At 46.7% G+C, this 20,681-nt stretch overlaps 1 protein-coding gene across 2 annotated transcripts in view; it reads left to right on the plus strand.

Annotated features, from left to right (window-relative positions):
* LOC125442741 (vascular endothelial growth factor receptor kdr-like) overlaps positions 1–20,681 on the plus strand; it is a 264,688-nt gene that overhangs the window by 67,110 nt on the left and 176,897 nt on the right. For both annotated transcript variants that reach the window (XM_048514384.1, XM_048514385.1), the window contains exon 2: positions 19,911–20,007. In XM_048514384.1, the coding sequence (XP_048370341.1) occupies positions 19,911–20,007 (97 nt within the window). The remainder of the gene's footprint in view (positions 1–19,910; positions 20,008–20,681) is intronic.

Raw genomic sequence — 20,681 nt, forward strand, 5'->3', positions numbered from 1 at the left:
AAAACATGAGTGTAAGAGTAGACCTCGGGGTGAAAAAAGATTATGGGATTCTAGTTTATTTATGTTGTTTATTCAGTTTTAAACTCTGCAGTTCTCTGTTTGCAAGGAGGACAAACCAGATATGATTACAAAAGAAATGTAATTTTCTCAATTTCACTCCCATCCTTGCATTTTCCAGTCCTATCACTTGCTATACTATACATTGTAGTCAGATTACAAAACTATGAAATGAGTAGACTTGCAGACACACTGGGCTAAACCACAGATGCACAACAGACAATGTCCTTGTTTTGTTCATCTCTAGTGGGAAGATGGATGTAATTCCTGTGTTACAAGTCAAAGAAATGCTGCTGAGGGAAAGACCCATCCATTCATGAAGTAGAGCCCTTTGAGGGTGGGCAGTCTATGAAATTCAAGAGACAGACAGACAGACAGACAGACAGACAGACAGACAGACAGACAGACAGACAGACAGACAGACATCATCTTAAAGCATAGGTGTCAAACTCGTGGCCCTCCAGATGTTATGGACTACAGTTCCCATCATCCCCTGCCAGCTGGCAGGGGATGATGGGAACTGTAGTCCATAACATCTGGAGGGCCACGAGTTTGACACTTATGTCTTAAAGCAATGACTGCCACAGATCACCCAGTCCTGATTTTTATTTTCCTGCGGCCATAAGTGCATTCCTGTCTCTGTAGTGTGGAAGAGCAATGACTGTAATTGATGTCTCAGTTCAAACCTTACATAAAACCGCGGTTAGTACAAATCACGGCTTGCAAGCCCATTTCAAATGGTAGTTTCTGACACTGCCTTGCAAACTGCAAGGCATGCCAAAACAAGGTTTATGCTTTCTTAATTCATGGCTTTCCTCAACTTCAGTACTGATCAAGAGTCCCATTAGTGCCTAAATCAGGGACAGAGAACTTGGTGGATGCCACCCCATCCTAGGTTGCTCTCTAGGCCAGGCCCCAACCTCAGGGGATATATTCAGATCCTCTGAAGATGCCAGCCACAGATGCAGGCGAAACGTCAGGAGAGAATGCTGCTAGAACACGGCCATACAGCCCGGAAACCACACAGCACCCCAGTGATTCCAGCCGTGAAAGCCTTCGACAATACATTGAACACTCTACAGGGAGAAATTGTTCCAAGACACACGGAGATTGGAAAAACTATGGCTCAGGAAAGCACACTTACTGTGTTCTCTAACCTTTCTTCTATGCTGCAGAGACACAGGTACTATCCCATCATTTCTTGCAGCCAAAAGGACTTTCAAAACACCACAGGCTCACCGCATCTATAACCGCCTAGAACATACGCTTTTACGTGAGAGAATGCACATGACCCGCATCAGATCCTCTGAAGATGCCAGCCACAGATGCAGGCGAAACGTCAGGAGAGAATGCTGCTAGAACACGGCCATACAGCCCGGAAACCACACAGCACCCCAGTGATTCCGGCCGTGAAAGCCTTCGACAATACTCAGGGGATATACTTCCTGGCTTAAGCCCGAGAGTCTCTGACACTCCCTCTCTGTTCTGCACCCCTCCCTTAATGGTTTTTCCACGGCATACGTTTATCAGCCATATTTCCTTGCAAGTTTTCTGCTGTAGCTGAGCCATTTTTGGCAACGTCAAAAAAATATCTGCCCTGCCTGTGTTGTCCTTGGCACAAAGCTGCTGCTTCAACATGTGGTTGAACCAAGTGGCTCAGATTCAAATGTACAGAAAGTATCTCCTCTTTGGGCCGAGGGCTTGGCTGGAGAGGCTCTGTGTGTGTTTGCTCCCAGAGGAGGTGTCTGGAGGCCTCTTTGTTTAATTGTCTGTGTCTTTTTTCAGCATTGAGCTTGGATGAAACATGGGCAGAAATACAGTCTGGTTTGCAAGGGGGGGTCGTTTTGGGCAGAGCGCAGGACCAACGTAATTGTCTGGCTTCAGGAAAACTGTAGGGGAGGTGGTTGTTCATTTACGCAGGCTGTCTTCCAGAGATGCACTGGCTGCGTGCACCATAATGTAGCAAGCAACGGAGAGCCATTCACCCAGATTTCTCACTGTGGATTATAGTGGATGGTTTTCAGTAGCTGACCAGGAAGGATTATTTTGTACCAGGAATCTAATTGCACCAGCTTCTGATGGACAGCAAGAAGAGGTCTTAAAGGACCTCTGCGGTTTGGAGAATCTATTCTTAGGGTTTAAAGCTGAAGCTTAAAGAGGTTTTTGCTGCAAAATTTTATTTGTACATAAAGTCTTTAGAGGCAGAAATGCTCATTTGCGTTACAAATTCCTCACTTCCATTTTCTCTTCTACCTTAAGTAACAAGCAGACATTTACACATATATACAGGTAAAAGTCTGGATTGGTTCCTACTTTATTCAATTTATTCCTCAATGATTTACCTCATGCTTTGGTGTCACTGAATGGGCATAGTCCTACGTTACATCTTACCAATGTTCCTTTGCTGTTGTATGAAGACGATGCAGTGTTATTGTCCTTGTCCAGTATTGGTGTTAAACGCCTAATGTACGGTTATGCTAATTATTGTGAAGAGAACAGACTCAGTGGTGTAATGTCCATTGGGCAATGTGGGCAGCTGCCCAGGGTTCAGGAATTTAACAGGGCATGCTCCTGTGTTTTTATTTTGTGAGTGTTTTTTCACATTTCGGCCTGCAAGGGGCACATTTTTAGAGATATCAGCACCATAATTTCAGGGTATCATAAGGAGACTGTCCTAATGATGCCTCCCAAGTTTGGTGCAGTTTGGTACAGGGGGTCCAAAGTTATGGACCCCCAAACGGGTTGCCCCATCCCCCATTGTTTCCAATGGGAGCTGTAGAAAAATTCTGTAGAGGAGGACTTACTCATCATAGTCTGGTGTGAATGGATCATTATCCTAAATAGCCTGGCAGGGGCTGGGCAGTATAAAAATCTGAGATAAATAAATAATCCAAATTCTGCATTGGATCCAGAGCTGATCGTGCGGTTCTCACCATCTCTGCACGCTCAGCGCACAGCAGCATCCTGTAAACAGAAGAAACTACCATTCTCCTTTCCCTTCTGGAATCTAATCTAATTTGCTTGAGCCTATCTGGGATGCTTCTGGGAGCCTTGGTAAATGGAGCAAAAAGTCAGCAGAGGGATAATGGGACTGGGGCAACGTCTGAGCCATAATGGATCGAGCTACATGACAGAGGATCTGGGGCCGAATCCCCACTGGGAAATTCAATCTAGATCAAGTTTGAAAATAAACTGCACCTTTTCATTGAGGTTTCAGCCTCCCCAGCGCAGCATGTTTCCAGTGAAGACATCTAGGCCTATTTCAGATTCAAGAAATGTAACAATCCCCAGTTCCCCACCACCACGTGATCAGCCTGGGATCCATCCAATTCTCAGTGAACATGCAGGGGAGGGTTAATGCCTAAAAAATGGTGATCACCCATCCTTTGTCCTCAGCAATATGGGATCTTCTTTGTCTCTAGATTTATAGAATCATGGAAAAACCAGGTGAGATTGTGAAAGTAGCTTCCTCCAGCATACAAAATAAGGAAGGTGCCCACGTGTAGCGGTGTAGCACGAAGGGGGAAGGAGGGGCGTGATGCTGGTACGGGGGCAGGGGCATGGAAGGGGCGCAGGACACATGTGTGCCCCGGCGCAGTTCCCCCTCGCTGCGGCTCTGCCTATGTGGATAGATAATTGTGAATAAAAGTCCAAATCCCCACTCTCCCAAGAAAGTGCCTTTATTGTGAAGGAGTACTGGCTTTTGTGATGAGCAGTGTGTTACATTTATTTATTTACTTCATTTATACCCCTGTGGCCGTTTCCTCACGGCGGCGGAAGGGGTCGGGTCGGCGTAGATGACGCTGGCCCGACCCCTCTGGGACCGTTCGCATGAATGGTCCCAGAACCTCCCGGGATGACCTACCTGTCCTGCGGCCCTCCGGCACGTCGCCGAGGCCAGGGGACACGCCCCCCTGCCCTGCGCGACCGCTCCGGAGTCGCAGGGCAGAGGGGGCGTGTCCCCAGGCCTCAGCGACACGCCGGGGGGCCGCAGGACAGGTAGGTCACCCGGACATGGGGGAGGGAAGGCGCCATGGAGTCGCTGCTGTTCGCATAGCAGTGGCTTCAAGCCGCCGTTTTCCAAAAACCTCGCTGGGTAAGCGAGGTTGGAAAACGGTGGCTTTGCGCCGCTCGGGCGGAGTGAGGGTGGCACGGCTGCGAAGCAGCTGCGCCCCCTGTGCGAACGGCTCCCTGGGGACGGCGTTTTTGCCGCCCCCAGGCCGCCGTATTCCGCCCATGCGGAAGGGGCCTATCTTTCTCCCCAATGGGAACCCAAAGCAGTTTACATTGTCTTCCTCTCCCCCATTTTATCATCACAACAACCTTGTATGGTAGCTTAGGCTGAGATAGTGTGCCTGCCCCAAGGTCTAAGGTCCCGTGGCGCAAATGGGGATTTGAACCTAGGTCTTTCAGATATTAGTTTGACACTCTTAACCACGGCACCACACTGGCATGTGTCGTGGTCGTATGTTTGGAGCCATCCTTCAGCTTCCACAAGTGCACAACACAGTATAGACCACAGGTGTCAAACTCGCAGCCCTCCAGATGTTATGGACTACAGTTCCCACCATCCCCTGCCAGCATGATACTGGCAGGGGCTGATGGGAACTGTAGTCCATAACATCTGGTAGTTGATAGTTCCATGGGAATGTCAACTCAATGCATGGCAGCTGTGAAAAAGGCAAACTCTATGCTGGGGATCATTAGAAAAGGAATTGAGAATAAAACTGCAAAGATTGTCATGCCCTTATATAAAGCAGTGGTGCGACCGCACTTGGAGTACTGTGTCCAGTTCTGGTTGCTGCATCTCAAAAAGGATATTGAGGAGATAGAAAAAGTGCAGAGAAGGGCAACAAGGATGATTGAGGGACTGGAGCACCTTCCCTATGAGGAGAGGCTGCAGCGTTTGGGGCTCTTTAGTTTGGAGAGGAGACGGCTGAGGGGGGATATGATTGAAGTCTATAAAATTATGCATGGGGTAGAAAATGTTGACAGAGAGAAATTTTTCTCTCTTTCTCACAATACTAGAACCAGGGGGCATACATTGAAAATGCTGGGGGGGAAGAATTAGGACTAATAAAAGGAAAGACTTCTTCACGCAACGTGTGATTGGTGTTTGGAATATGCTGCCACAGGAGGTGGTGATGGCCACTAACCTGGATAGCTTTAAAAGGGGCTTGGACAGATTTATGGAGGAGAAGTCGATCTATGGCTACCAATCTTGATCCTCTTTGATCTGAGATTGCAAATGCCTCAGCAGACCAGGTGATCGGGAGCAACAGCCGCAGAAGGCCCTTTCCTTCCACATCCTGCATGTGAGCTCCCAAAGGCACCTGGTGGGCCACTGCGAGTAGCAGAGAGCTGGACTAGATGGACTTTGGTCTGATCCAGCTGGCTTGTTCTTATGTTCTTATGTTCTTACCTGGAGGGCCGTGAGTTTGACACCTATGGTATAGAACATTTCTTGTGCTGGTAAGATGATTCAGCTCCCTGCCTTTCTCCCCTGGTCTCTGTCTGAACAAGCATTTCAAAATACATGTGCACAAATGCACGGATGACCCAGGGCGCAGGTCTGCCTTCCTCCCTACCAATGGAATTATGGGCCAGGTTTCTACGGCTGAGCTTTTATTACAGGTGATAATAATTTCAGCCAGACATCACACGTGGAGTTATCTTTATGGTCCCCCAAATGGTACTTTGCTTCACCATTTTGGGAGCAAAATGTACCTCTATTCCTTCCTGTGTTTTGTTTTGTTTTATACTTGCCTCGTTTAACTAGGACAATTGGGTTGTTAGACCTGTTATAATTTCACAGCTTGGGGTGGAGAGCCCCTGCTACGAAGCAATGACATTAAAAAAGAACATTAAACAGGCACTTATTTCCAACATAATCTAAAAGCAGCTCTGTGTGGCGAGTGAGGCTGCAATACGTTTTTCTGTGTGAACAGTGGACAGAGTGCACCAGTGCGCACACAGGGCCTCACTCAAGGTGTTTTGTTGTCCCAAGCAAGGTACACCCAGAGGTGGGATCCAGCAGGTTCTCACCAGTTCCCAAGAGTGGGTTACTAATTATTTGTGTGTGCCGAGAGGGGGTTACTAATTGGGTCCGCTTTTCCGTCTCCACGCCCTCGCCTCCCCCTCTCTTCTTCTTTCTCGTAGCCCGGAGCTTGCCGGCTAGTAAGAGAAGGGACCCTTTATCTACTGTTGGGTCCAGGGACTCTTTACTTGTTTGGTAGGCTATTTATTTTGGCACTCTGTCCGTTCATTTTATGATAAATTGTGATTTACCGGGATGCTTGGCCACTTAAAAGCTCTGTTTTCCTGTATGTGAGAATGTTATGCTAATCTGTGTCTCTAATCCTGGATTAATTAATGTGAAATATTGGCAGAATATACAGTATGGATTGCGAATTCTAGTTCACAATGGATGATGTTCTGGTTTATTTTTTACTTTAAACAGAAGAAGAAGAAGAGTTTGGATTTATATCCCCCCTTTATCTCCTGCAGGAGACTCAAAGGGGTTTACAATCTCCTTGCCCTTCCCCCCTCACAACAAACACCCTGTGAGGTGAGTGGGGCTGAAAGCTGTGACTAGCCCAAGGTCACCCAGGAATAAAAAGGGAGTGTTAATTTTAGGTATTTATGGGGCTAAAGGATTACAAAGCATTTTGTATAGGTTAAAGGTACTAACTACTAATGCTTACTCAATTTTTTAAAAAGTCATGACCTGTGTATCCTGGCAGTAGCCTTGATATCTAGCTCTTGAATATGCCTATGCAGTAGGAATGGTCCATCGGATCCATGTTTTAATGAATTTGTGTCTTAATCTAAAGTGCAAATTATTTTGCGAATTGAATGTATTAGCCCTTCAGAATATAGTTAACAAACAGTGGTGATGGTGAATCTTCACTAAACTGTAGTGACCACTCATGATTTCACAGTTGGCATAAAGTCCTGTTGTTTCCTATGTGGCTGGTTAGCGAAGGTAGAAAACAGGATAATTCTCCCTGTTGGGCTGTTTTAAAAACATGTTTTAGAAATATGGTAAAGTTCCTTGTTTAAGGAAAGTCTCCTTCTTTTGATTTCTAGAAACAAAATTAAGTATTTGAAAGTATTAAGTATTTGACAGGAGGAGAAGTAGTTGTTTCTGTTGACAGTAGACAATAGGACTTGCTATAATGAGTTTAAATTATGGACAGAAAGATACCAGCTGGAAATTAGGAACTTTTTTTTACAGTAAGTTTTTTTTACAGTAACACAGAAATTATTAATGCCCTGTCCCCGGAATGCCCGGCCACACCCCCATCGTGCCCCGCCCAGCCCCATTGGCGCTATGCCACAGTTTGAACCCCACCACTACGGGAATCTGTTACTAAAAATTTTGGATCCCACCACTGGGTACCCCCACCCTCTTCTAGACCCACACTGCCCCTAACATGCCATGGGGGTTTTCCTGGGCCCATGCAAAGGATGCCATGGGCCCAGGTGAGGCCTCTTGTCTCCACATGCTACTCAGGACTGGGAGGGAGCCTTTGTATCACCATAAGGAGACGCTCAGTGTCTCGGCCTGAGAAACAGCCGTGTTTCCATGTCTCTTTTGACTCACATTTAAAAATGTTTGCCAAGCTAGGTTCCCAGATTAATTAATGCAGTTTATTGTACTCACATCCATGCCACCATCTGGGTTGCAAGTAGGGTGCAGAACTCATAAAGGAGAACCAGCGTGGTGTCGTGGTTAAGAGAGGTGGACTCTAATCTGGAGAACCGAGTGTGATGCCCCTCTCCTCCACTACAGCATTGTAAAAAAATCTGCACAGTCAATCAAATCTCTATTGGTCAGGCAGAAGCCTTGCTGGACAAAAGCCCAACCTGGTGCCACCCACTTCCCAAAATACTTGGTAGGCACCTGAAAAGGTGTTGGTGGGCACCATGAGGCGCACAGGCATCATTTGAGGGAATCCCGTCTCAGGTTCTGTGTGGTCTGGACTTTTCATGCACAGATCTGTACATGGAGAGACATGATGTTCTCAGAGAGTTAAAATCCCAAGAGTTTTAATTGTTTCTGTTTGGTGTAACAAAACTAATATTCTGAATTAATACATAGAAGGAGAACACCCCCAACCCTGAGCATTATTGCATAATATTTTTAAGTACATTTCATCCCTGCCAGCAGTCTAAAGTGGTACCTCTGTAAAATTTGGTAGCTTTTCCAACACCCCCCCCCCCCCCCGCAAAACAAAAAAAATTGGCAGTCAGGTTATATAATATTCTGTCTGCAGCACAAAGCCCAAGCAATTGCTGTGAAAGAAATTGTTCTGCAAGAGGAAAGCTGTAATTGAAAAGCACAGCAGGGGCATATCTATTGAAAATGGTGCCCAGGGCAAGCTCTCAAATGGTGCTCCCCACTCCAGCTGACCCCCAACTAAACTCCCCTCACCCCCGCCTGCTGCTGCCCCCATTCAAAACCCCTTTTTGGTAGGTACGTTTAAAATTCAGAGTGTGGCTGCTGGATCATGGCGGTGACCAGCTGCTTCCTTGCCCCCTTGGATTCATAGGAGAAGCGACAAGCAAAGAAGCAACAAGTGAGCGAGGCGAGTTCAGGCGCTGGGCAATCCCCAACCAGCCACTCAGGTCGGTTGGACCCTCCATGGCGGTGCCCCTGCTTCTTCCTTCTGCTCCGCCCTGGAGAAAGGGAAAGAAGAGAGGGCAAGCCGGGCGAAGAAGCGGCTGTGCGGAAGTCCAGGGCCAACAGAACAGCCTGCCACCCTGCCAGGGTCACTGAAACTCACCTGGTTCATCACGTGTTGCTCTTCACTTGCTGCCTCTCCGGCAGGACAGAGGGCGTGGGGTTGGCCACCGTCACCACAGCCCAGCAGCGACTCTCCAAATTTTAATGGTCCCTACCAAAAGGGTTTTTTGGGCAGGGGTGGTTGTGGTGCCACCCACATGATGCCTTAAAATGGTGCCTGGGCTGTCTGCCCCCTCTGCCCTCCACCCACCCCGCACATCTGCTGCTGAAACCGGGCCATTCAACTCTTGTGCAGAGTGGTTTGCAAGATTATGGAAGTTCTGCTGCCCACTTCTGAACTTAAAAGAGCAGCTTTCCAGACCAGATTAGTGCTGCCAAGTTCCTTGCAGGACCTGGAGATCTGGAATTGCAACTGATCTCCTGACTAAAGAGATCCATTGTCCTAGAGAAAATGCTTTGGAGGCTGGTTTGTATGGCCTTCTCCCTAGATCAGGTGCCTTCCTCCCCCAGGCTCTGCCTTCCAATTGCCAGGAGTTTCCTAGGCTGAATTTGGCAGCCTTAGCCCAGACCGTGCCCACTGCATAATCCTGCCTCCGATGACTGGCCCCCAGCCCTGGGCTAAAATGAAGTGCTTGAGCTATGCCACGAAACCCAAGTTCAGCACTGAATCAGGGCATAGAGAGAATGAAGCCCCTTACAAAAAGTGCCAGGCTGGAGAACCTGGAAAAGGTTTTGTTTTCTTTTTAGGTCACTTATATCCTGTCTTTCTCGCTTTTCGGAATCCAAAGTGGCTACGTCATTCTCCTGCCCTCCATTTTATCCTCACAACAATCTTGCGAGGTCGACTAGACTGAGGCCCCTTCCGCACACGCAAGTGGCTCTTTTCAAGGAGAGCGAGGGCACAAATCAGAGGCTGCCTTTCAAACGTGGGGGGAAAAAGAAATCACAGAGGCCCCTTCCGCACATGCAAAATACTGCGTTTTCAAACCACTTTCACAACTGTTTGCAAGTGGATTTTGCCATTCCGCACAGCTTCAAAGAGCACTGAAAGCAGTTTGAAAGTGCATTATTCTGCATGTGCGGAATGAGCCTGACAGTGAGTGACTGGCCCAAGATTATCCAGACGGCTTCCGCTGCAAAATGAGGATTCCAACTGTGGTCTCCCAATGCCAGTTGGACAGTTTAACTCAGGAGTCCTTTGGACGCTGTGGCCCCAGACCTCTTTTCTGGCATCTTCCAAGTATTGTGAGAAAGTGGGCAAGGTGCCGTGGGGCTTTGACCAGAGGTGACAATCCTACTGCCCTGACCACTCAATGGACTATAGGCTGTCCTGGGTTGCTTCCACCTGGGGTCAGTTGCCCGGCAGAGGCATTCACAGCAGCGAGGCTCCTCACAGGGAGATTCTCCATTCTTTCTGTTGCCCCCTGGAGCCATTCCCTCAGCCCACCTGTGCCCTGAGGTGATTATAATAAAGTGTTGGCGTAAATGTATAGCAAAGCAAAGCAAAGCCTTTATTGGCATGCATAGAACAACAGTAACAAAACACAGCAAACATAAAAACTTTAAAAGGCAAAAAGGATAACCTCAGATAAATACATATTGTTCCTGGCTCTGAATTATTTCCATAACAAAGCTTGCAACCTCTTCACAAAAAACAGAATCAGAATTGTTCAACAAGAGAAATAATCTAATCGAATCTGTTAACTCAGATTGGAAGAGAGGGTGTAGATTGACATATTTATATCTAATTTTAGCAAATTTGGTGCAATGTAATAGCGGGTGAGCCAATGTTTCAACTACCTTAGAATTACAGCTGCACAACCTTTTAGATTTTTCCAGGTTATTAAACCTGCCATGTAGTAAGGCAGATGGCATGACATTGAATCTAGCAATTGTGAAGGCTCTCCTTGAGCAGGGGTTAGTTAGAAAATATAAGTAGTGGGCCATGTGACCCTGCTCAAATGGAATTAAAAATTAAAATTTTTAGCGTAAATGTGTTGATGTCTCTTTATATCTCACTTTGGATCATCCGACCTTTATAATAAAAGAAAATAAAAATGTTCTTTGGCTCAGTGTGGGCGTCTCTCAGCCAGGCAGAGGTTTGCTGTGAGGTAAAAAAAGAAACCCTTTTTTTCCTGTCAGAAACACAACTAAGGCGCCAGATGCTTGATAACTTTACAGAAAAGATGAAAATTGAAGTTGTAATTTACAAGAACAAAAATAGTTTGGGCAAAATACAAAATTTCAGGAAACATAAAGCTGTTAAGTATTGATGTTAATAAAGACAAGCTATTGCTGAATCTCACTTCTTATTTGGTTACAATTTAATTCAGTTCTCTAGCTTAGTTTCTTTCAGTTGTTGTAATCAGGCTGTTATATATGGATATATACCCTTAAGTAGTTGTGAAACAATGTTCTGTTTCCCCTCAAACAGATTTTTGAGCCAATTTCTTAACTAGATATGTCTCACCCACATGTTGCCTTCCAGAGCAAGAATTACTTCTAACCCTTCGAAAGTAATTTTCCCCTCTTTGCTCTATTAAAATCCCACAAGCTTCCCTGCTTAATATCTGAGTGTGGATTCCTTTCAGAGAAATCAAACTAGCAGCATGTGTGTTTCTTTAATGTGACTATTTTGTTTACACCAAGGACTCAGTCTAGATTCCTTTTATCTGAGGTCGATTCCCCTCTCACGATTAGATGCGTGCTTGTCCCTCCAAATATCCAGGGGCCTTTCCCCACTTACCTTAAGCCCTGCGCTACTCTCTTCAAGTAGCGCGGGGTCCTCGGGCACTCCCCACGACAGGGGCAGCCACAGCGAAGCTGCCCCGATGCTGCCGTGGTCGCGCCCCCTCAGCGCGCGCCATCCCTGGCACTGGAGAAAACGGCGCCTTTTGATGACCCCGTGCAGAGCGGGCGGGCTCGCACCAGATGTGGATCTGACAGGAAACAATTTTTTTAAAATTCCCGCCCAGCAGCAGCAGCAGCCGCTGCCAATCAGGATAGCTCCTGAGCGAACACGCGTTCGATGGCTTCAGAGTGGAAATCCTGCGTTGCTGCTGCCTGAGGATCGTCTGGGGGGCAGAAGCTGCCATGGGGAGCAGGAAAACAGGATGAAAAGGTGCCGATTCTTTAAAAACCTGGTTCTATCTACATTCTAGTAGTGAGTGGGGAATCGACCTATCTTTCCAGACCCTCAATCAGAATATATTTAAAACCACCAGAGAACAGAGCTGTTTTCACACATCCATTGGTTAGCCCACTCTGAACAGAACTCCTTTCCAAAACTGTCCCCAGAACTCCCCTTCAAGCAGCCAGCCAATCACAAGCATTCCTTTCTTAACTCCTTGTGGACTTCATTCCAACTGCAGTAAATGCAGCTAAGTGGGGAATTCATCACACCCCACAACACATTGTGGAGGACCCTGTCCAAAGAGAAAACAGGGCAAGAATGAACTCCAGCGGCCTGATCCTCCACCTGCTATTGACTCATGAGTCTAATGAGAGCAGTGGGAGGTGTACTTTGTGGAGGAGAAGGAGAAGGAGCATTCAGGGTCCTGAACATTTCTTCTGTCTACCAGTTGTCTGCTACAAATGCAACTTTCCCCTGCCCATCCAGAAATCCCAGAGAAGGAGGTGGGGATGAGCTGGAAGGCTTTGAAAGGAGTGGGCAGAAGCAAAATTCCTCTGAATGCAGACTTTTAGCACAAGCTCCATTCCCTGTCATGCAGGTTCATGCAAACAAATGACAACTACTAATGTAGTTACATTTGCCTTCAGAAAGGGAAATTTCTCAAAGATGAGGGGGATAGTGCACAGGAAGCTGAAAGGGAAAATCAAGAGAGTCAAAACAGTCCAAGATGCTTGGAGGTTATTTAAAAACACAGTAATAAAAGCTCAGCTGGAATGTGTTTCACAGGTTAGGAAAGGCAGCACCCAGTCCAAAAGAAAGCCATCATGGTTAACAGGAGAAGTTGAGAAAATTATCAGAAAAAAGAAAATGTCTTTTAGAAAATGGAAGTCCAGTTTGACTGATGAAGAGTATGAAAGGGAACACAAATGGTGGCAAAAGAGAAGCAAGTTAGCTGTAAGGGAGGCAAAAAAGGATTATGAGGAACGCATGGCTGCAAACATCAAGACCAGCAACAAACAGTTCTTCAAGTACATCAAAAGTAGGAAGCCAGCTAGGGAAGCGGTAGACCCATTAGATGACAAAGGAACAAAAGGTGTGCTAAAAGATGACAGAGAGATTGCAGAGAAGCTGAATGAATTATTTGCATCTTTCTTCACCCAAGAGGAAGTGAGGAAGATTCCTGCACCTGAGGAGGCGAATCCGAGGAACTAGTGAAGATAGTGGTAGACAAGGAAGAAGTTCTGGCAGCCACTGATAAACTAAATGCTACCAAATCCCCTGGCCCAGATAGCATTCACTCAAGAGTTCTTAAAGAGCTCAAGCATGAAATTGCTGATCTTCTCAGTTTAATATGCAACTTATCCCTGAAATCAGGCTCCATCCCTGAAGACTGGAAGATGGCCAATGTCACACCAATCTTTAAGAAAGGATCTAAGGGGGACCCGGGAAATTACAGGCCAGTCAGTTTGACATCTGTTCCTGGTAAATTAGTAGAATCTATCATTAAAGATAAAATTATAAAACATGTAGAAAAGCAAGACCTGCTGAGAAAGAGTCAGCATGGCTTTTGCAGAGGCAAATCCTGCCTTACAAACTTACTAGAGTTCTTTGAGGGTATAAACAGGCATGTGGATAAGGAGGAACCAGTGGACATTGTCTACTTGGATTTCCAAAAGGCTTTTGACAAAATCCCTCACCAGAGACTATTGAGAAAACTCAGCAATGAAGGAATAAGAGGGGAAGCCCTCCTATGGATTAAAAACTGGTTGAGGAACAGGAAACAAAGGGTGGGTATAAATGGGAAGTTCTCACAATGGAGAGATGTCGGGAGTGGTGTCCCCCAAGGATCCGTTTTGGGACCAGTGCTCTTTAATCTATTCATAAATGACCTGGAAGTAGGGGTGGGTAGTGTGGTGGCCAAGTTTGCAGATTACCAAATTATGACGGGTGGTGAGAACCACAAAGGATTGTGAAGAGCTCCAAGTGAACCTTGATGAATTAGGTGAGTGGGCTAAGAAATGGCAAATGCAGTTCAATGTAGCAAAATGTAAAGTGATGCACATAGGGGTAAAAAATCCAAACTTCACATACACGCTACAAGGGTCAGTGCTATCAGTCACAGACCAGGAAAGGGATTTAGGCGTCTTAGTTGATAGTTCCATGGGAATGTCAACTCAATGCATGGCAGCTGTAAAAAAGGCAAACTCTATGCTGGGGATAATTCGGAAAGGAGTTGATAATAAAACTGCAAGGATTGTCATGCCCTTATATAAAGCAGTGGTGCGACCGCACTTGGAGTACTGTGTTCAGTTCTGGTCGCCACATCTCAAAAAGGATATCGAAGAGGTAGAAACAGTGCAGAGAAGGGCAATGAAGATGATTGAGGGATTGGAGCAGCTTCCTTATGAGGAGAGGCTGCAGTGTTTGGGACTCTTTAGTTTGGAGAGGAGACGTCTGAGGGGGGATATGATTGAAGTCTATAAAATTATGCATGGGGTAGAAAATGTTGACAGAGAGAAATTTTTCTCTCTTTCTCACAATACTAGAACCAGGGGGCATACATTGAAAATGCTGGGGGGAAGAATTAGGGCTAATAAAAGGAAACACTTCTTCACGCAACGTGTGATTGGTGTTTGGAATATGCTGCCACAGGAGGTGGTGATGGCCACTCACCTGGATAGCTTTAAAAAGGGCTTGGACAGATTGATGGAGGAGAAGTCGAACTATGGCTACCAGTCTTGATCCTCCTTGATCTGAGATTGCAAATGCCTTAACAGTCCAGGTGCTCGGGAGCAACAGCCGCAGAAGACCATTGCTTTCACAGCCTGCAGGTGAGCTCCCAAAGGCACCTGGTGGGCCACTGCAAGTAGCAGAGAGCTGGACTAGATGGACTCTGGTCTGATCCAGCAGGCTAGTTCTTATGTTCTTACCTCAAAGAAATATTGCTGTTTCATTTCTGAAATGCCATAAGTTGACCATATCAGTGGAGGGGTGAGCTAACAGCACGGCATCCCTCCCCCACTCATTCCCAGACCCTCACGGCTCTGGTGGTGTACCCATTCCGAGGCCCTGTGCGTAGACCATGGGGAAGTGTTACACAATTCCCACAGAATAACACCAGTTTGATCTAAGTTGAAAATAGAGTGAGCATCCCTCAAGCATCAATCCGTCTTCCAAATCATCTTCAGCTCTCTGGAAAGAATAAATCTGGCATTCGTTTTTAGCCCAAATCAATAAAGACTGTTTATTTCTTCCATCATTGACTCCAACAGGCTGATTTCCCATCCAGGCACTAATCACAGACAGAATTACCAGGCTCCTGGTCCTTCACACTCTGACCACTCCTTGGATACAGGCATTTACCCATCTACATTTCTAGCTTCCTCAGGGCAGGGGTGCAGTTGGACACTGGCGAGCAGGGTTCGCTCTGCCCCCAAACTCCACATGGAGCTCAGGAGCAGCATTGGGCCCATTTGATGCTGCCTTAGCTCACCCCAGTCCAGTGTGCAGGCAGGAGGCAAAGGCATGGTCCAGGCACAAGATCAGGCAGGCAGGCTGAGAGCTGGGGGCCAGCGGGAGACCAGGCACATGGAGCTTTCCAGGAGGTACGCTGGGTACACCCAGGCAGAGCCAAGTCCAAGGCAGGGTTTATATAGGGAGGTCTTGGCTAATGAGGCTGGGATCCTGCAAGAGCACAATCCTCCTCAGAGGCAGATGCCTCCATCTGGCAGAGCCTTCTGCCATACCTTGCAACAATGCGAGCACTTCTCCTTTTGACTCTGTAGCCTCTGCCTCCTTCACGCAGCTGGCTTGTTACTTGGTTCTTCTGAGATTCCAGATGGCTCTCCCAGCTGCCTGGCATCAGGCTCTGCCTTGGTTTGCAAGGAAGGGCTTGGAACTGGCTCTGCTGCCTGCATTTCCCTGCAAGGAGCCTGCTCTGAATGCACAGCATCTTCAGGCTCAACATCAGAGTCCTCAGTACACAGGTCAGTGCCCAAGATCCTGGCTCAGGACACTCAGCTTTAAACTGCAAGCTGGAAGCCTTCCTTTAAACTTTGATCCAAGCCTCATTGAGACCAGGATCAAACTGAGCATCTGGGACTGGTAGGCTCTAACCTTATACTGTTGTCTCTGCCCCCTTAGGTACTCATCTGCATAGTAGCTATAAGAGAGAAACAACCTATAGTTGCCACGCAACAGACAGAAGAGGGGCAGAGAAATTATACAGGTGTGGTGTCACCCTAACAATGATGTCACTTCCAAGGAATGATTTGCTGGCAGGTGCAACTTCAGAATCTCCCATTTTAGCTATGAAGGAAGTGATTGCAATTTCCCCCATGCCCAGACCCCCGGCTTTTTCAACACTGTTTTTGTATCCTACCTTGCAGTCTGATGCTGTAAAAGATCTCTTTGAGAGAAGACGCTGAGTATGTAGGGGAAATCTAACTGGCTTGTATTTGGAGATTCGTTGCTGGGATAAGGTACCTGCCAAACAGAGAAAATGAAAAATACTTAAAAATAAAATGCTTTGTTGTAGCTGGCATACAAGGAGAGAGACTGGGGATCCCGAGCCCAAATCTCTTTCGAGAGAGCGAGAGAGCGAGAGCTTATGTTCCTCTTATTTCTACAAATTTTGGCAATTTCCACTTGCTTATTCATGACCTTTCATTTGGGCAGCGCGCTCTGACCAGGTAATTCATTAACTGTTGTTTGAACAAGCTAAGCACACAGGGTCTTACTGTTAACTCGGTGAAAAGAATGTCTGCATGGCTACTGTTAAGTCCCTTTAATCAGACAGGGAGATTTAATGGCTTCTTTTGAGTTCATTCCAGCCTACTGTTAAAAGCTGAATTGCATGTTAATTTCCCCAACAAGTGATAGCACATATCTTTAAAGCTGCATGATTGTGAGTCCGTACAGGCACCACGGGGTTCACACCTAGGGGATATGCAGAGCTACTGCTGTTAAAACTGCAGCTCAATGTGGCATGACCTCATTTTATCCCATAATATCAGTGTCTTCTGTCCTACCCAATGAGTCTGAGACCTCTTCCGCACATACAGAATAATGCACTTTCAATCCACTTCTCATTAATTGGTGCCTTTTCCACACATGCAGAATAATTAACTTTCAATCCATTTTCACAATTGTTTGCAAGTGGATTTTGCTATTCTGCTCAGTAAAATCCAGCTGCAACGTGCACTGAAAGTGGATTGAAAGTGCATTAATCTGCATGTGCGGAAGGGGAAGGAATAACGGGGCACCTGATGATAGGCTTTGTCATTTGTCTGCTGCAGGAGGGAGACCTCCTGCCCCATCTCCTGCTACCCACTGACACTCTGGCAGTTGTTGGGCAACAGTGTCATGAATACCTGGGATTGATGTTGCTCTAGGAATCACTGGAAAGTCTCCAACGTGGTCCTCTTTCCTGCTGCCCACCAAGTGCTTTTGGAAGATGGGCGTGGTCAGCTAAAGATTTTGCCCAGCAGGGTTTTCTGATGCATCATTGGAGAGTTAATTGGCTGCAAAGATTTTTAAAACACTTCTTCAGCAGCAGCTCCCACCATAGCACAACGAACCTCGTGGTGTGGCCGAAGATAAGCTACTTGTGTGCAAGACAGCATTTTTAAGCAATACGTTCATCTTAAATAGCATCCTGCTGAGCAGAGCTTCTGCTTGAAATGCTGAAGAGCTGGACTCTGCTGGAGCTTTGTGTAGGGGTGAGCCAGCGAACCCAGCAGAGCCTCAGAAAGTGCACAGGAATGCCTGCGCCATCTGTCCCCTTCTGGGCGCCCACGCACACCCATCACGAGATCCCCCTGACTCATAGGTCACCAGATGCCTGAGTCATGGGTCACAAGACCCCCAGATGTGGAATTGACCCAGACGGAGACGTTTCTTCCTGCACGTACACTGCCCCCGCAGGCCATGAATTGCGCAACTTTCTCCCGCTCTCCTGCCTTCCCCAAACCCTAATAAAAGGTGCCAGGGACCACGGTACGGCAGATGAGCCAGCTCCACGGATCGCGCTAGCCCGCCGCTGGCTTCTCTCCACCGGATGATATCGCTGTGTCTCATCTCTTCATTGCGTCGCCGTACCGATTTCAGCTTCGTGTGACTTCACACCTGGCATCCTGAGGTTGACTCTGCCTCCTAGACCAGCCATTTTGTGGTTGTGCCTACTACCCTATGTCAGAAGCCCAAAAGTGCTTATGGACAAGAGTCCGGGGACCCCTGTGGTTGAATGTCCAGCGACTCCTAGAGCAACACAATGCCACTTCCAAGGTTTTCCTGGAAGTGACTGAATGCCATTGCCTGGTGTACTCATGCTACCTTATCATAAAATTTTTGGCTATGGGCTGCGCTGGAAAGTCATTGGCCAATTATTCTCTGGCGCTCTGCCCCACATCAAGGGTAAGTTTCCTCCAGGTCTGAGATTTCTGTCCTGACATAATCCCACTTACAATGCCGAAGATCTCAGAAGCCCCCACAGTCAGCAAAAACAGGGAAACCCTGATGGTTCCCCCTTGCTCCTCCATCCAACGTAAGATTGAAGACTTGGCTTTCTTTAGCCCTTTAAAAATAATATTGATATTCCTTATGTTGATATTGTGCAGACGACTATCATTGCTTTTGTTTTTTAAGGGAAATGCTGGCCGTCAATTCCTGCAAAGAGTGGTGAAAAAGACAACCCCCCCCCCCCTCTCCTCACAGGGATCGATGGCTGGCATTTCCCTAAACTTCCCCAAAAAGAATAGTAGCAAGCGGGCACAGTATCAATATAAGAAATATTGACATTATGTTTAAAGCCAGCCATCTTCAATCTTGCGGTGGATGGAGGAGCAACCCAGAAGTGGGGGCAGAAAAAACGTGTAAGCCAGGGGTGGGCAATTATTTTTTCCATGGGGCCGCATAAGAAACAGAAAATATTGTGGAGGGCCGGGCCAAAAGGCAGGGGCGGCGAGGTGCTTTTGAAAGCTCCGCAGAAGCCGGCCGCCAAGGCAACCGGCTTCTGCGGGGCTTTCAAAGGCGCCTCGCTCCCCAGCATGGCAGGGGGGCCAGTCAGGGTCATCCGGCGGGCTGGATATGGCCCACGGGCCATATAATGCCCAGGTCTGGTGTAAGCCATGCAGTGGGCATGTAAACAAGGAAACGTGAGGACACCCCATTGCGAAGGTACTGCATAGTGGGCCATTGACTATTCATTAAATGCCTGGAGAATATTTGACCTCCAATCCATGATATTTGATTTCCATCCCTGATATTTTGTCTTGATTTCTGATTCCAAGGTTAACTATTGGGCATCATTTGCTAATTGATAAGATGGGATGCCATCCCAGGGGCCAGTAATGACGCAGTGTTTGTACCGGGGACTACTTTTGCCGCTGTTCAATAGCACTGCTTATGACAACTCATACTTGACCTGTGCTCAAATTGAAACAATCCAGTCAGCCAGTGATATCTAAAAGCTTTTTTCCCCATAAAATGACAATGTGGAAGTAAATATCACTTATTTCAAATGGCATTGAACAAAGGAAGGATGACTGGAAATCCAAGCAAATATTGAATATGTGCAGGTTATATATTTCATCACTGCTTCTGTGTTGTATCATATTTACATCGGTGAAACACACTGAAAGGCAATGGAATGACAATAGCTATGGGTCAATGGCCTCCATGGTGTGGAAATGGAACATGTTTTTAGTCATTAGGTAACATGATGGAGCAACCAGCAAGTGAACAACATGGCAGATTTCATTCTTACTCTCTGATCTCCGATGCTTTACACACCCACACACCCTCACTTTATCTCCTTAAGTGGAGAATAGATGGAAGGGAAGATGGTTGCTGTGGCTAGATTAGCATTCCAAAACCACTCTGTTGGTTCCAATTTTTGGAAAGAAAAATGTTTGCACTAAAGAATTCCCACCTAATACATCTCGTTGCTTTTGTGTGCTTGTTTTGGCTCAGGGCTTGCGAAGGAGGAGAGGCTGATGAAACCAGAGCTGAGCTTTGCCAGAGAACACATTATCGTCCACGCGGGAGAGCCCTTCACCATAACTTGCAGGTAACCGATAACTTCGGAACTGGATAGGACTCATGAAGATTTCCCCTTGTGAAGTGCCCCCAGGGTGCTGCCTGAGAGAACTAAGCATCCTCAAGTACAAGCCAAGAGGCAAAAAAGACCTCCCTTCTTTCCAAAGAAGACCTTGTATGAGTTGATTTGGGAGTGGGAAGGTGCAGTATCTGCTGCACACACAAAAAATCTTTCTTTATTCAGGCATTTATATCCCCCCAGTTTTCCAAATCCAAAGGTACACAAGCCAGGTACACAATACAAGAAAATCCCTTATGAAAAGAGGCTCTGCCCCTGCCCTCTAGGCGAAATAGACACATTAGAACACATGTTGTTTAGATGTCCCACTTTTGAAAAGCCCCGAAAGGAAATCCTCAGCCCACCATGATAGGTCTAATAGGCCTAAACTACAAAGATGTACTGGCCTACATATTGACAGGTAGGGACCAGAAAATTACATGGGCAACGGCCCGTTTTTGTTCTTTAATCTGCAAACACAATAAGAGACAACTGCCGGCTGAATAGTTAAGGGAGGGAAAGACTGAATAAATTGTGATCCTTAGAAGATAGGGTCAGAGGCCGGAGTTTTTTTTAGTAATGTCATTATAGGTTTTAGCAAGACTGCACAGGCACTTTACAAGTGTTGCTGTAATAACTTTTTAATC

The sequence above is a fragment of the Sphaerodactylus townsendi genome, linkage group LG13 (genome assembly GCF_021028975.2).
Source record: "Sphaerodactylus townsendi isolate TG3544 linkage group LG13, MPM_Stown_v2.3, whole genome shotgun sequence".
Lineage (NCBI taxonomy): Eukaryota > Metazoa > Chordata > Lepidosauria > Squamata > Sphaerodactylidae > Sphaerodactylus > Sphaerodactylus townsendi.